Source organism: Triticum aestivum, chromosome 4D (assembly GCF_018294505.1).
Source record: "Triticum aestivum cultivar Chinese Spring chromosome 4D, IWGSC CS RefSeq v2.1, whole genome shotgun sequence".
NCBI lineage: Eukaryota > Viridiplantae > Streptophyta > Magnoliopsida > Poales > Poaceae > Triticum > Triticum aestivum.
This window is the reverse complement of record NC_057805.1, coordinates 472550603-472562144: the sequence shown is the minus strand read 5'-3', so window position 1 is coordinate 472562144 and position 11542 is coordinate 472550603. Positions and strand designations below refer to the sequence as shown.

The window sequence follows — 11542 nt, the reverse complement described above, 5'->3', positions numbered from 1 at the left end:
CCTCAGCTCCTGCCAGGTGCTGACGCGTGGATGCCTATTGGTCCCGGTTGGTGGCACCAACCGGGACCAAAGGCCCTCCTGCCTGGGCTCCCCGCACCGGCCACGTGGACGGCCTTTAGTCCCGGTTCGTGTAAGAACCGGGACTAAAGGGCTAGGGCAATAGTAACGACCCTTTAGTCCCGGTTCCTGAACCGGGACTAAAGGCCCTTATGAACCGGGGTAAAAGCCCCTTTTCCTACTAGTGTGACCAAACTTTAACCTATTGGAGGGAGGAGTTGGTGCGCAACACCTCTTACCTATGGATGCCTCGGTCATCCTAAGAATCCGTTTGTGCACCCCTAAGAGCATCTCCAACAGGCACATAAAAATTTCGCGCGCTAAAATAGTTTTAGCGCGCCACTGTAGCACCTTTACCTCGCCGGACCCAACATTGGTTTAGCAGATGCTCAAAAACATGCGCTCAAAAAAACACACAGTGTAAATTGTGAAGCGCGCGCAATCCGGCACCCCAAATTTGCAGCTTCTGATAGCGCCTTTTAGCGCGTGCACTATTTTACAGCTTCTGTTGGAGCTGTCCGGCGCCCAAAAAACACGAATTTTTGTGCGCGGAGCAGTTTTTGTGCGCACGTTGGAGATGCTCTAATATATCTGATTTTAGGTCTTGGGCTCATGATAAAAGAGGTATTTTCAGTGCCCGCTCAGCCTACCGAATGATGGTTCAGACCAAGTACAATCAAGAAGAGGGTCGCTATTTCATAAATCTGGGTCATCGACAACTGCTGCTGAAGGAGGGGATTTGGTATAAGCTTTGGAGTACTCTTGTCCCGTCGAATATAAAGGTATTTTTATGGAGAATATCTTTGCACTTGATATCAACTTTCAATATACCTAACAATCGCAGTATGGCTCCCTCCCTATGCTGCTCTTCGTTGCGAAGAGAAGACTTCTGGCGTCATGCTCTTCTAGACTGTTCCATGTCTAGAAGTGTATGGGCATTGGTAAATCCAGAAGTGGTGGAACATATGATTTTGACAGATGAGGGCAATGCAAATGAGTTGCTTTTTATGATAAAGGGTTCCTTATCGCATGCTGACTTTGTGATGATTGCAGTAACACTTTGGGCGATTTGGTCGGCCTGCTGAAAAGTGATCTATGAAAATGAGTTCCAACCGCTTGTTTCAACTCATCTGTTTGTCTAAAACTCTGCATGCGTGTTTTGGACAAAAATAAGAAAGAAGTTCAACCAAGGAAGAAAGAGTCTGGAAGGTTAACATGGACACTACCACCGATTGGTTTTGCCAAGTGTAATGTCGACGGAGCTGTTGCGCGACATGGGGGTGGACGAGCAGTTGCAGGAATTTGTAGAGATCACAATGACTTATACCTCAGGTTATCATCAATCACCTTCATTGATAATACTGATTTCCCAAACTTGGAAGCTTTGGCTTGGAGAGAAGCTCAAGCCTTGGCAGATGATCTAAATAGGTCCTCATCTCATCAGATAGTGCAACTGCCGTCAAGGATATTGCGGATAAAACTGGAGAACAACATGCAGCGGTAATCAAGGAGCTTATTACCCACAAGGGAATTTTTTAGGCTTGGAATTTCATGTATAAAACTAGAAGCGGATAGTTTGCAAAATTTTCTTTTTCTTTAGAGTTTGGTAGGCATGGCTTGTTGACATAACCTCATGATATTGTAACAATCCCTATGAACATTGTTGATCAGTAAATACCGTTGTTCCCTCAAAATAAATAAATAAATCTAACAAGCAAAAATGTTGCTTCATGGAAAATTGACTTTCTCTTTTCATGGCATATCGGATCATCACGGCCTGAAATGTAATGTACCGATTCCGTGACACCTCGAGCCAGTCACACGAATGAGCGGTGCTCGATGAAACCATGGAGAGACGGTGCACCGTGCAGGCGGGTCGTTGCATTGCATAACTGCGTTGCCATTTCAGTCTACCTGCCTGCTTTATATGAGAGATGGCTAGTGTTGCCATTTTTTCAGCTCCGGTTTCACATGCGATGCCTCATGTGAACGTCCAAACTCCACACGCGGTTTCCATTGTCCATCTGGAGTTTTTCCCGGAACGGGAGCCTCGGGGCTGCCCTACTGGAGCCTTTGCTACACCTGAAATGAGAAACGAATTATTGTCGATCTACTCCATCGGTTGGCCGCTGGCCACTACTACTACTGTTTGCTCCGTTCATTCCATCGTTGGTTACAGAAAACCCTCCGCTCCACAGCGCATACTCTGCTCCATCTCTTACCGCTCTCTCCGCAAGCGTGCTCGGACACCATGGACGCTCCTCCGGCAGCCGCAGCAGCCAACAACGTGGCCAATCCACCGGCAGTGGCGGCGGCCAATCCTCCGGCGCCGGGAGCAGCGGTAATGTGCTTCACAATCATTGTTATGCCAGTGATTTTCTCAAAAGTACTGTTTTCCTTCATTTTCTAAAAGTGTTTCTAAAAAGAAGTACCTGATCGCTTGTGAACAACCCTTGTTAATTTTCATAGAAGTTGTACTAAACGGGCGACAAGTAATATGAATCTTAGGGGGGTACTATATTCCATAGAAGCTGCAGATAAAAACCCTTGTTAATTTTCATGATGAACATGTGCTTGAGTGCAGCTTTACTATCGCCGATGACTAGAGATGGAACATGTGCTTGAATGCTGGTAACTGAGCTGACCTGTTGAGCTGACTGCTGCAGGCTGCTTCTGCAGCGAATGCCAATGCCTGGAAGAAGAAGAAGAAGGACAACAAGTGTTGCATGATGTTTCTGGTCGTTGGGAAGACCTTCCTGGCTCTGCTGATGGTAGCTCTTGCAGCGAACAACGTGGCCAATTCTCCGGCGCCGGCAGCAGCGGTAATGTGCTTGACAATCTAGAAGACCAGAATCTGATCTTCTCAAGTATAGTACTGATTTCCATCATTTCCTAAGAAAACTCACTATTTTCCAACGAGCGATGTTTGCAGCTTTACTATTCCCGATGAGTTGAGATTGAACATGTGCTTGCATGCTGGTAATTAATGGTATCGCTGCTGAACTGAACTGAACTGACCCGTTTAGCTCAACTGCTGCAGGACGTTGCGCTGCTGATACTTTGGCTCCTCTCTTTGGCGATGAGCGTTGTTATGCTCGTGCTGCTGTGCATCGAAAAGTAGAGAATCTATATCACGTCTGGAGTAGATTGCAGGAGTGCGCCACCCGATCGATGAGGACGACGGTAAATAAGGTGACGCTAGTGTGTGTTAGGTTATCGTGTGTGGCCTGCGTGCCACCTGTGTGGGGCTTATAAGCTGTGTGCTGTACTACAATCATGTCTGAAGATAAAAGTAAACTAAACTCTCCTCCTACTTCTCGTCCATGTCTTCTTCTTCTTCTCTCCCAAGTTAGGCATTGTGAACCTCACGTACATCGGCAATCACGCCGGCAGTTGGTATCGACCGTGGGGCTGATTCCCGATTCTCGTGACCTTGAGCTGTAAATTCCCGGCGAACGGTTGAGGATCGGGCGGTCGATTTCATCGGAAACACATGAAGGCCTTACTGTTGTCACTCAAGCAACGCAGCGATGTGGAAGAGTATCAGCAGCAGTTCGAGGAGCTTTTGAATCAGGTTCCAGTGCGCGGTGATGGAAATATTAAACATGATGGTAATGCATGATCTGACTGAGGCAGAGCTTGTCCATAATGCCTTGTCCGGAACCGAATCTTCAGACAACCAAGTCCTGATGATTCTTGTCAGACCCCGGAAGCAGCTACAGCTTCCTCAATGCAGCCACGTTACACGAGAGCTCCTATGTACCCCATACGTCTAATTTTTTTTAGGAAAATGCTAAGCTTTATTGATGATAATTCACATGGAGTGGGATACAGATCGGATCGTGAGGGTTAGCCAACCAAACGTGGCGCCCTGAACCGAGAGTAAGGGAGTGCTTAGCTAGACTATGGGCTTCACCGTTGACGGCTTGCCCTTCAAAAATGAAATTACAATTAAAATTAGAAGCTTGAAGTTTTATTTTTGTAATCACCGACCTGTAGCGGCCCTGGCTATTCTTCTTGATGTCATGTCGACCGGGTACGTTTAATAGGCACGGCTTCGCCGAACCCACGGACTCAGCCCACGAGCCATTTTTTATATATTTTTCTCTTTGGTTTTATAGTTGGTTTTCAACAATAAAAACTGCTGAATTTCCCGTGCACGTCAAATGGGCACCGGCTTCGCTGAAGGCAGGGCAAAATGGGCCAGCCCACTCAACCCACGAGGGATTTTGACTAATTTTTCTCTGTGGTTTTTAGTCGGTTTTCAACAATGCATAATCAAATATATATGTATTTTTAATTTTGGTTTGCGTGTTATTAATCTAAATATTTATATTCTCGCAGAAAAATTCTAAATATTTATATTCCATACAATGAAATCTCATTTAAATGTATCACCTAGTTGATCCTATATGCACGGTGCACGCTCCCATGGGGCAAGAACTAATTAAGAAGCTCAATTAAGAAACAACTTGCAATATACACTAAGGTCTATATGTTCAGTACGGACGGATCAAACTTTCTTTGGAGAACATTGGGATAACCTCCATGCCATCTAAGCGTTGTCCAATGGGGCAAATGGTGGTGAGTGTCCTTGTCCTTGGGTAGTAATATGCCAACTCCTTGCCTGTGTTGAGAAATATCCAGTCACCTTGGGGATCAAGAGCCAATGGTGTAGTCTCGTCCGACGAGTACTCGTCCCCGAGCTCGATCCGATGACCCAACAACCAATCTACTCCTTCCTCCAAGGTCCATATATCCATAGCGTTGGCTCTGTCGTCGGAGCAGACAACACAAATGCTGCCTAGGAGCTCAACGATGGACGTAACGCGCTCATAGTCGCATCGAGGTCCCTGCAACACCTCGAATTCTTTGGTGCTAACGTCCAACGCCAACACCTCGCGTCGTCCTCTTGAAGGCTCTGTGCAAATATCAGGATCCACCATCCAATAGAGTTTACCTCGCGCGTATGCCGGCTGCATGTCGGCGGCCGGCCTAGGGGGAGTGCTGATCGGAGTCCAGTGACACGAGGTATCAATGAGCTGGACAAAGCAGTCGAGCTGGTAGCTTCGAGTTGCGAAGTTTCTCTCTTGGTAGATGAGGAGCACCGGCACGTGCTTCTTCGTCCTTGCATCGTACCCCAACCCGATCCTTCCCGGAAAGAAGGATCCATCTTCGCCGTCGTACTCCTCAGATATGGGCTTGTAGTAGCCCACGCTTGGGTTGCAGATGAAATCCCATGAAGTACCCTTCCAGTCGATGCAGCTGCCGACGACTAGACCGTGCACGGGTTTGGAGGAGCATACCACTCTGCGATTAGAAGATGGCTGTTGGTGCTCATCCATTGGCTGTAGAGGAAAGAAGACGCCGTGGTAGGGCTCCAGGAGCATCACTTTCAGTAAGTTCTGATTTGCGTCGTGGAGTAGTGTGTGCTGTTGCATGAATCTGTCGCTCTTGACCACTGCGTGCCAGTCTTTGCACACATGGCTCAGTGAAGCAACGGAACGAGCCGGCAGCCGCTTGAGGACATCTGACCAAGCATTTCTCCATGGCGACGAGAAGATCATCTCCTTGTTCGTGCGGCCTACCGACACCAGGCTCTCCTCCAACAGGCCCACGGTATGGTGGGGTTCGCTTTCCATGATTGCATCGTCGACGTCGCAGCCCAGCATCGCCGGTGAGAACACAATCTCCGGGGCCGCCGCCTTGCGGCCGAGGTCCACCACAAAAACAGTTGACACACCTGTGGCGAACATGATCTTCTTGTTGCGGCCGCCGTCGTGGTAGATTTCGAGCGGATAGACCCATTTTGACGGCGGCAGCAGTGCACGCCAAGCTTGTCGCTGGATGCAGCAGAGCTGCTCCCACTGCCCACTTGCTCTCACGAGCCGCGAGATATAGAATGGGTCGTCGCCGCCACTCAGAGAAAGGCCATTATAATGGGCACACAGGCATCCATCCAACACAGCCAGCCCAAATGGAACATTCTCTAGTCCCGGCGGCGCCGACAACGAGCTGAAGGACTCGTCGGAAATGTCGAAAGTGGTAATGACGCCCTGGCCCTGGCGGTGGTGCTGGAGAAAGTGCAGATGTCCATTGAAGAACACGGCTGCCTCTGGCCGCGCAACGGAGGCGTGATGACTATTGCACGAGGCGGCCGGCTGGTGAGCGGCCGGCCTCCAGTGCACGGACACGCTGTCGAGCGGCAAGACCTCGCAACTCGCCGTTCCTTCGTCGTGCAGGGAGATGAGACGTACGACTTTATGTTGCTTCGCTTTGAAGCTGTAACCCAGGCCGTAGGCCACTAGGCTGTTGTTGATGTGCCGCCGCTGCTGCCCGAACATGATCTTGGACGGTATCTCGCTGTCCGGGAGAAGCGAGAGCTCGCCGGTGCACGGGTTGCACAGGTAGTAGCCACGGAAGTACTTGCGGCGGAGCAGGACGAGGCCATGGCATGGCTTGGCGGTGAGCACCTCGACAGCGTAGTCCGGCTCAAGTCGCGGGAGAGGTAGGACGTCGGCGGTCAGCTGCTCCGCCGCCACAGAACCAGTGCCATGCCGCCATGCGTGGAAGCGGTACTGCGCAGTCGTGAACAGGAGCTTGGGCGGGCCTTCTCGTTGATTCGCTCGCTCGAGGTGGAGGTCGGTGAAGGAGGACGATGAGAGCGTGGCAGACCACGTACGCGACAGGCAGCGGAAGCGGCGCACCGACTTGGCCGGCAGACGAGCAAATATCTCCACCAGCAGCTCCTCCGGCAACGCCGAATCTCCTGTCTGATGCCTCCGTTTCAGCGGTGGCTGCTCCATGGCGTCTCGTGATTGATTCATCAGTTGGCAAGGGACAAGCTAGACTATCGAGTTCTGCTCTCACTTGGATACGGAGTGTGTGACCCGAGAGCTAACTGGCGGGAAACTAGCTAAGCCGGCCGGGTTCACAATTCATTTGGGTACTAAGAATAATCAGTTTTGCTAGAACTCATCTAGATGAGATATAGTTTGGTCTCATTCATCTTTTATAGCCATTGGATGTGATGCTATAAGATGCGTGTGTGCTGACGTGGGTTGTACCTGTTTTTGTTTCAAGGTGAATGAGACCAAATTATATCTCATCTAAATAAGTTCTAGGCACTCCCAAGAATAATTTTTAAGGACGCGTCTAGGGAGCAGCCGTTTGCTCCCTAGTGATCCCTGGCAGCCGGAAACAAAAGGAAGGTTTTGGTCCCCCTGGCAAAAAAGAAAACCGGCCGGTCCACCACAGTATCACGCGTATTGCATGTCCACCCTCCCACAACCCAACTCCACTTGATCCCCCCGTCACGTGACTCCAAGCCGTTCCCTTCTTCTGACCATACCCATCCGCGCATCCCCATCTTCTTCTCCCCCAAGCTATGAAAAAGAGGTGTGCCTCCTTCCCCTGATCTAGAAACCTTGGTTCACCCTGCAATGGCGGCATAGGGAGGTTGTCAGCCAAAGGAAATTGACAAAAACTGAAAGGAAACTAAGCAAAAACACAAGGAGATCAGCTTTGCCTAGCTCTTCCATTTAATTTGCCAAACACCTACTCCTCTGTCTTGTTGATTCTTCCTGGAGTTTTTGGACTCTTTTGTGCAGTTTTTTACAAACTACACACTCATCTAAATTGTGCTGCAACTTCTTTTTCAAGAGTGCTACTGAAAAGGATGAAAACAGTGCTATCATGCTCTGTTTACAACGTGTTACAATTCTGTTACTTGCTTATGAATTTGTTCTTGGCAAATTACACATTCTGTTTGAGCAAAAACAGTGCTATCATGAAGCAACTAAGTATATGATATACACACAACTTTGGTATCTTATGACATGGCAAAACATGAACCTTTTTGTACCTTATAAGAGGATGAACAGTGAGCTCATTATGGAAAAGAAGGGAAAAAACAAGGCTTTCTCCTAGCGGATCATTTGCTATATGTGGAGCAAAACAATGGCTGATTGGAGCAACTTGCATTATAAGATTAAGCAAAAACATAATATTGTCCAAGCAACTCATGAATAAGCTAGAAAAACATTCCTCTTGGGCATTTGTTTCCATTGTTCTTTGGTTCAACAGTGAAAATATGAGAAGAATATAAGTAAATGTGCAACTAAAAAACAAGAGAGACTGTTGCGCAGTTTAATTTACCTTGATTATAGGATATCCTTCAGCATGATCTACCTCTTTTTCTCCTGTTCGGTCTCTTCAGATCTACCTCTTTTTCTGGATAGAGATAACACAAGTCTTAGGTATGAATGAACAAGGAAAACATCCAGGGGCAATGCATGCAACTTCATGTGCGTTGGAACAAAAAAGTAATCCAAAACCTGTGTAATATGTATTCAACCAGCAACTACGTGGGTGTTCCTAAGCAAGTTTGTGTTGAGATTTGGGCAAGTACATAATGTTCTACAGGCAACTGATGGTTTTGGGGTAAGAATAGAACCTAAATTCTTAAAATTGCAGCCAACATAAAAACACAGGCAAGTCACATGCTTAACATTAGCAAGTTTGTGGTAAGCTAGAAAGAAAAACAAAGAAGCCCTTGGAGAACATGTCTTAGGTTGTTTTTCCTTGAGGGTTTTGGGGCTAGTTTGTGTTTTGGGTTTGTAGGTTGTAGGGTGCATGAACAGCTGAGTTGGTCTTGTAGGTATTTCGATTTTGTAAGGCAAGTTGTGTTGAGATGTAGGCAAGTACAGAATGCTTTGCAGGCAACTGATGGTTTTGTGGGGAAAACAATCACAGGTCCCTGGGAGAAGAAGGCACAAGTTCTACCTTTTTTTTATCCCATGTTTAAGACAACAATTAGTTCCCTTGTTTCCTCGTTTCTTGAGATCTTGGGCACCATTTGGTTAGATTCTGGCACATCTACTGCAAGGGCAAACAAAACGTAATTAGATGGGGGAAAAACTTGTTAAGCAACTGGGGAGCTTGGTTTGAGCAAGAATAGTTCAGTTTGCAAGCAACTAGTGTATGTGTATGTATATGATGTTGTTCATAAAAGTTTTGGTAGCAATTATTATCAGTATTGTGGGCAACTAACTGGGAAAAAGTAGGCAACTGCAGGCAATTGGTAGGCAACTAGTGTGTGTGTCTGTATGTGTTTGGTGTTGTTTATGAAAGTTTTGTAGCAACTGTTGCCATGATTGCGAGCAACTAATTGCTGAATAGTAAGCAGACAATATGTAATTTGTAGGCAACTATTGTGTATGTATGTGTGTGGTGCTGTTTGTAGAAGTTTTGTAGCAACTGATGCCAAGATTGTAAGCAACTAACTTTGAAATAGTAAGCAATTGTAGGGGATTTGTAGGCAACTAGTGTGAAGAAGTGAACTTAAATATGCATGACTCTACACGTACTTGCGAGAAAAGGTGCCCTTCTACAACAATATATACTGTGTGTGTTGATAAAACTTTAGCAAAACAAGTTAGTGCACCCGTGATTTTAGGTGTGCCGGTTCTAGGTTACGTGTCAGACAAATTGTGTGTTTATGTTAGGCAACTTTGGACAACAAAAACAATGGAAAAAATGTTGGGAACTGTTGGCACACTAGAAATGTAGGAAAAAATTAGGCAACTGTTGGCAATATTGCAGGCAAGTACTGCTTACTTTTGATCCCTGAACTTGCATGACTATATGCATCCTTGCTAAGAAAAAGGAGTCCCCTCCCCAACACTTGTTCTGTTTATGTATATGAAATTGTAGCAACTCTATGTCAACTTGTTAAGCAACTATTTGAAATTGTTGGGCAACTACATCCTAACAAAAATGAAACATGTTGTAAATAACAGATTGTCAAAGAAAATTACCTTAATATTGTGGTTGATTCCTATTAAGTTGTTGCTAGTTAATACCTTGCTGGACTGCACCAGATCACACATACCCCTGCATAAATGAAAAATAAAAAAACAATAACAAAAAACCAAAGATGGTTTATACCAACGACAGATTGTGGGGTGTGAACCAACTTTTTTAATACCCCCCCCCCCCCACACACACACACACACATTGTTGCAAATGTTGTGCAAGTGGCACATATCAATAAAGAAACTTGTCCCTAAACAAGAAACATAGTTTCAACGCAAAGTAAAATTGAACTAAAACAAACCACCATGTCTTTTAAAAGTAGTACTACAAAGTTTCACATATGTTCAAAAACCGCCTCCAAATTCAGAACAAAAAAGTCTGCATCACATTATCTGCAACTGCTCTTTTCAGACTCTGATTTGTATCCTGTAAAATGTAAAAAAGAAAACCATGATGTTATAGACTATGTAGATTTCTAGCTTGGAACAAGAAAACTATGTTGATTGATGAATGAATCTATGGAAAAAGAATACAAAAATTTGTTGTTTCATGTGACTGGATTTCTTTCATTCTTTTGTTCACTGATTGCTTCCCCTGCCGCTATTATGTGGATTATCCTTTATTTGACACTACAACAAGTTAACTTTGCCAAAAAATGTTTGTAAGTTGTGCGCCTTTTTCAATTTTTGAGCAAATTTATGCAGCAGGGGATGATCGACCTTAATGAATTGCCGGATGACGTTAATGATGAATTGCCACCTAATGTTGGAGTGGAAAATGGTGATCCCATGTCCTGCACACAACCTCCTGCCCATGGTGGTGAGGCAGTGAACAATGAAAAAGGACAACCCTAGCAACGGCTCGCGGACCAGAAGCAGGACGACGAAGAGGAGAGAGCACCGAAACAAAACGAAAGGAAGAGGGGAGGACAAAAGGCAAGCGGCAACACAGGATAAGGACAGTCCACCCACCCACCACCCTCCGCGCCGTCGAACAGTGCGGTGCCGTGCGAACGAATCGCAGCCGGGCGGCTTACCCGGCGGGCCACAGCGTGTACCCGTCGACGAACGACAACCGGGCATGTCGACGAAGCGCACCCACCCCGCGCCCCCTCGCCCCGACTCAGAAACCGCTCACACCCAAGCGGTCACCCACAGAGAGGAGAACCACCCGCGACGGCGTGCGCCGGCCCACCTGTAGATGAAATGGGCGAACGAGAGGAGAGGCGAAATGATCCAGAACCGTAGCCACCGAGCGGCCAGGATCACGACACGTCAGCAAGGCCGCACACATCGAACGGTCAGCAGGCAGATCGATCTATGAGCTTCCTTATTCCAGCACAAATCAAGAATTGAGATGTCAAGCAACAAAAAACTAAACTATTGAATCAGCTTTCCCAAAAATTCCCCCTCCACCCCCACCCCTAAAAAAACTGCTCACGTGGTCGAAGCAACTCACTTAGTATGAATCAGACAAATCCTACAGTATTGTGAGGCAACTCATAACATCGCAAAAAGCTACACCTGAATGTTGGATTGATTCCCTTCCAAATCTCACAGCACATTAGTTCCAGGCAACTCATACACTAGTGCCAGGCAACAAAAGAACACTATTCAAACAACTTGCCCAAAATCCCCCCCCCCACCCAATATCTCACTGCACATTAGTT

At 46.7% G+C, this 11542-nt stretch overlaps 1 protein-coding gene across 1 annotated transcript; it reads left to right on the top strand.

Moving 5' to 3' along the window:
- The first annotated feature begins 2208 nt into the window (after positions 1-2208).
- LOC123100382 (uncharacterized) lies at positions 2209-3359 on the top strand. The gene is made up of 3 exons (XM_044522318.1): positions 2209-2398; positions 2724-2879; positions 3098-3359. Exons 1-3 carry the CDS (start codon positions 2309-2311, stop codon positions 3176-3178), a joined length of 327 nt encoding a protein of 108 aa, XP_044378253.1. The 5' UTR covers positions 2209-2308; the 3' UTR covers positions 3179-3359.
- The last annotated feature ends 8183 nt before the right edge of the window (positions 3360-11542 follow it).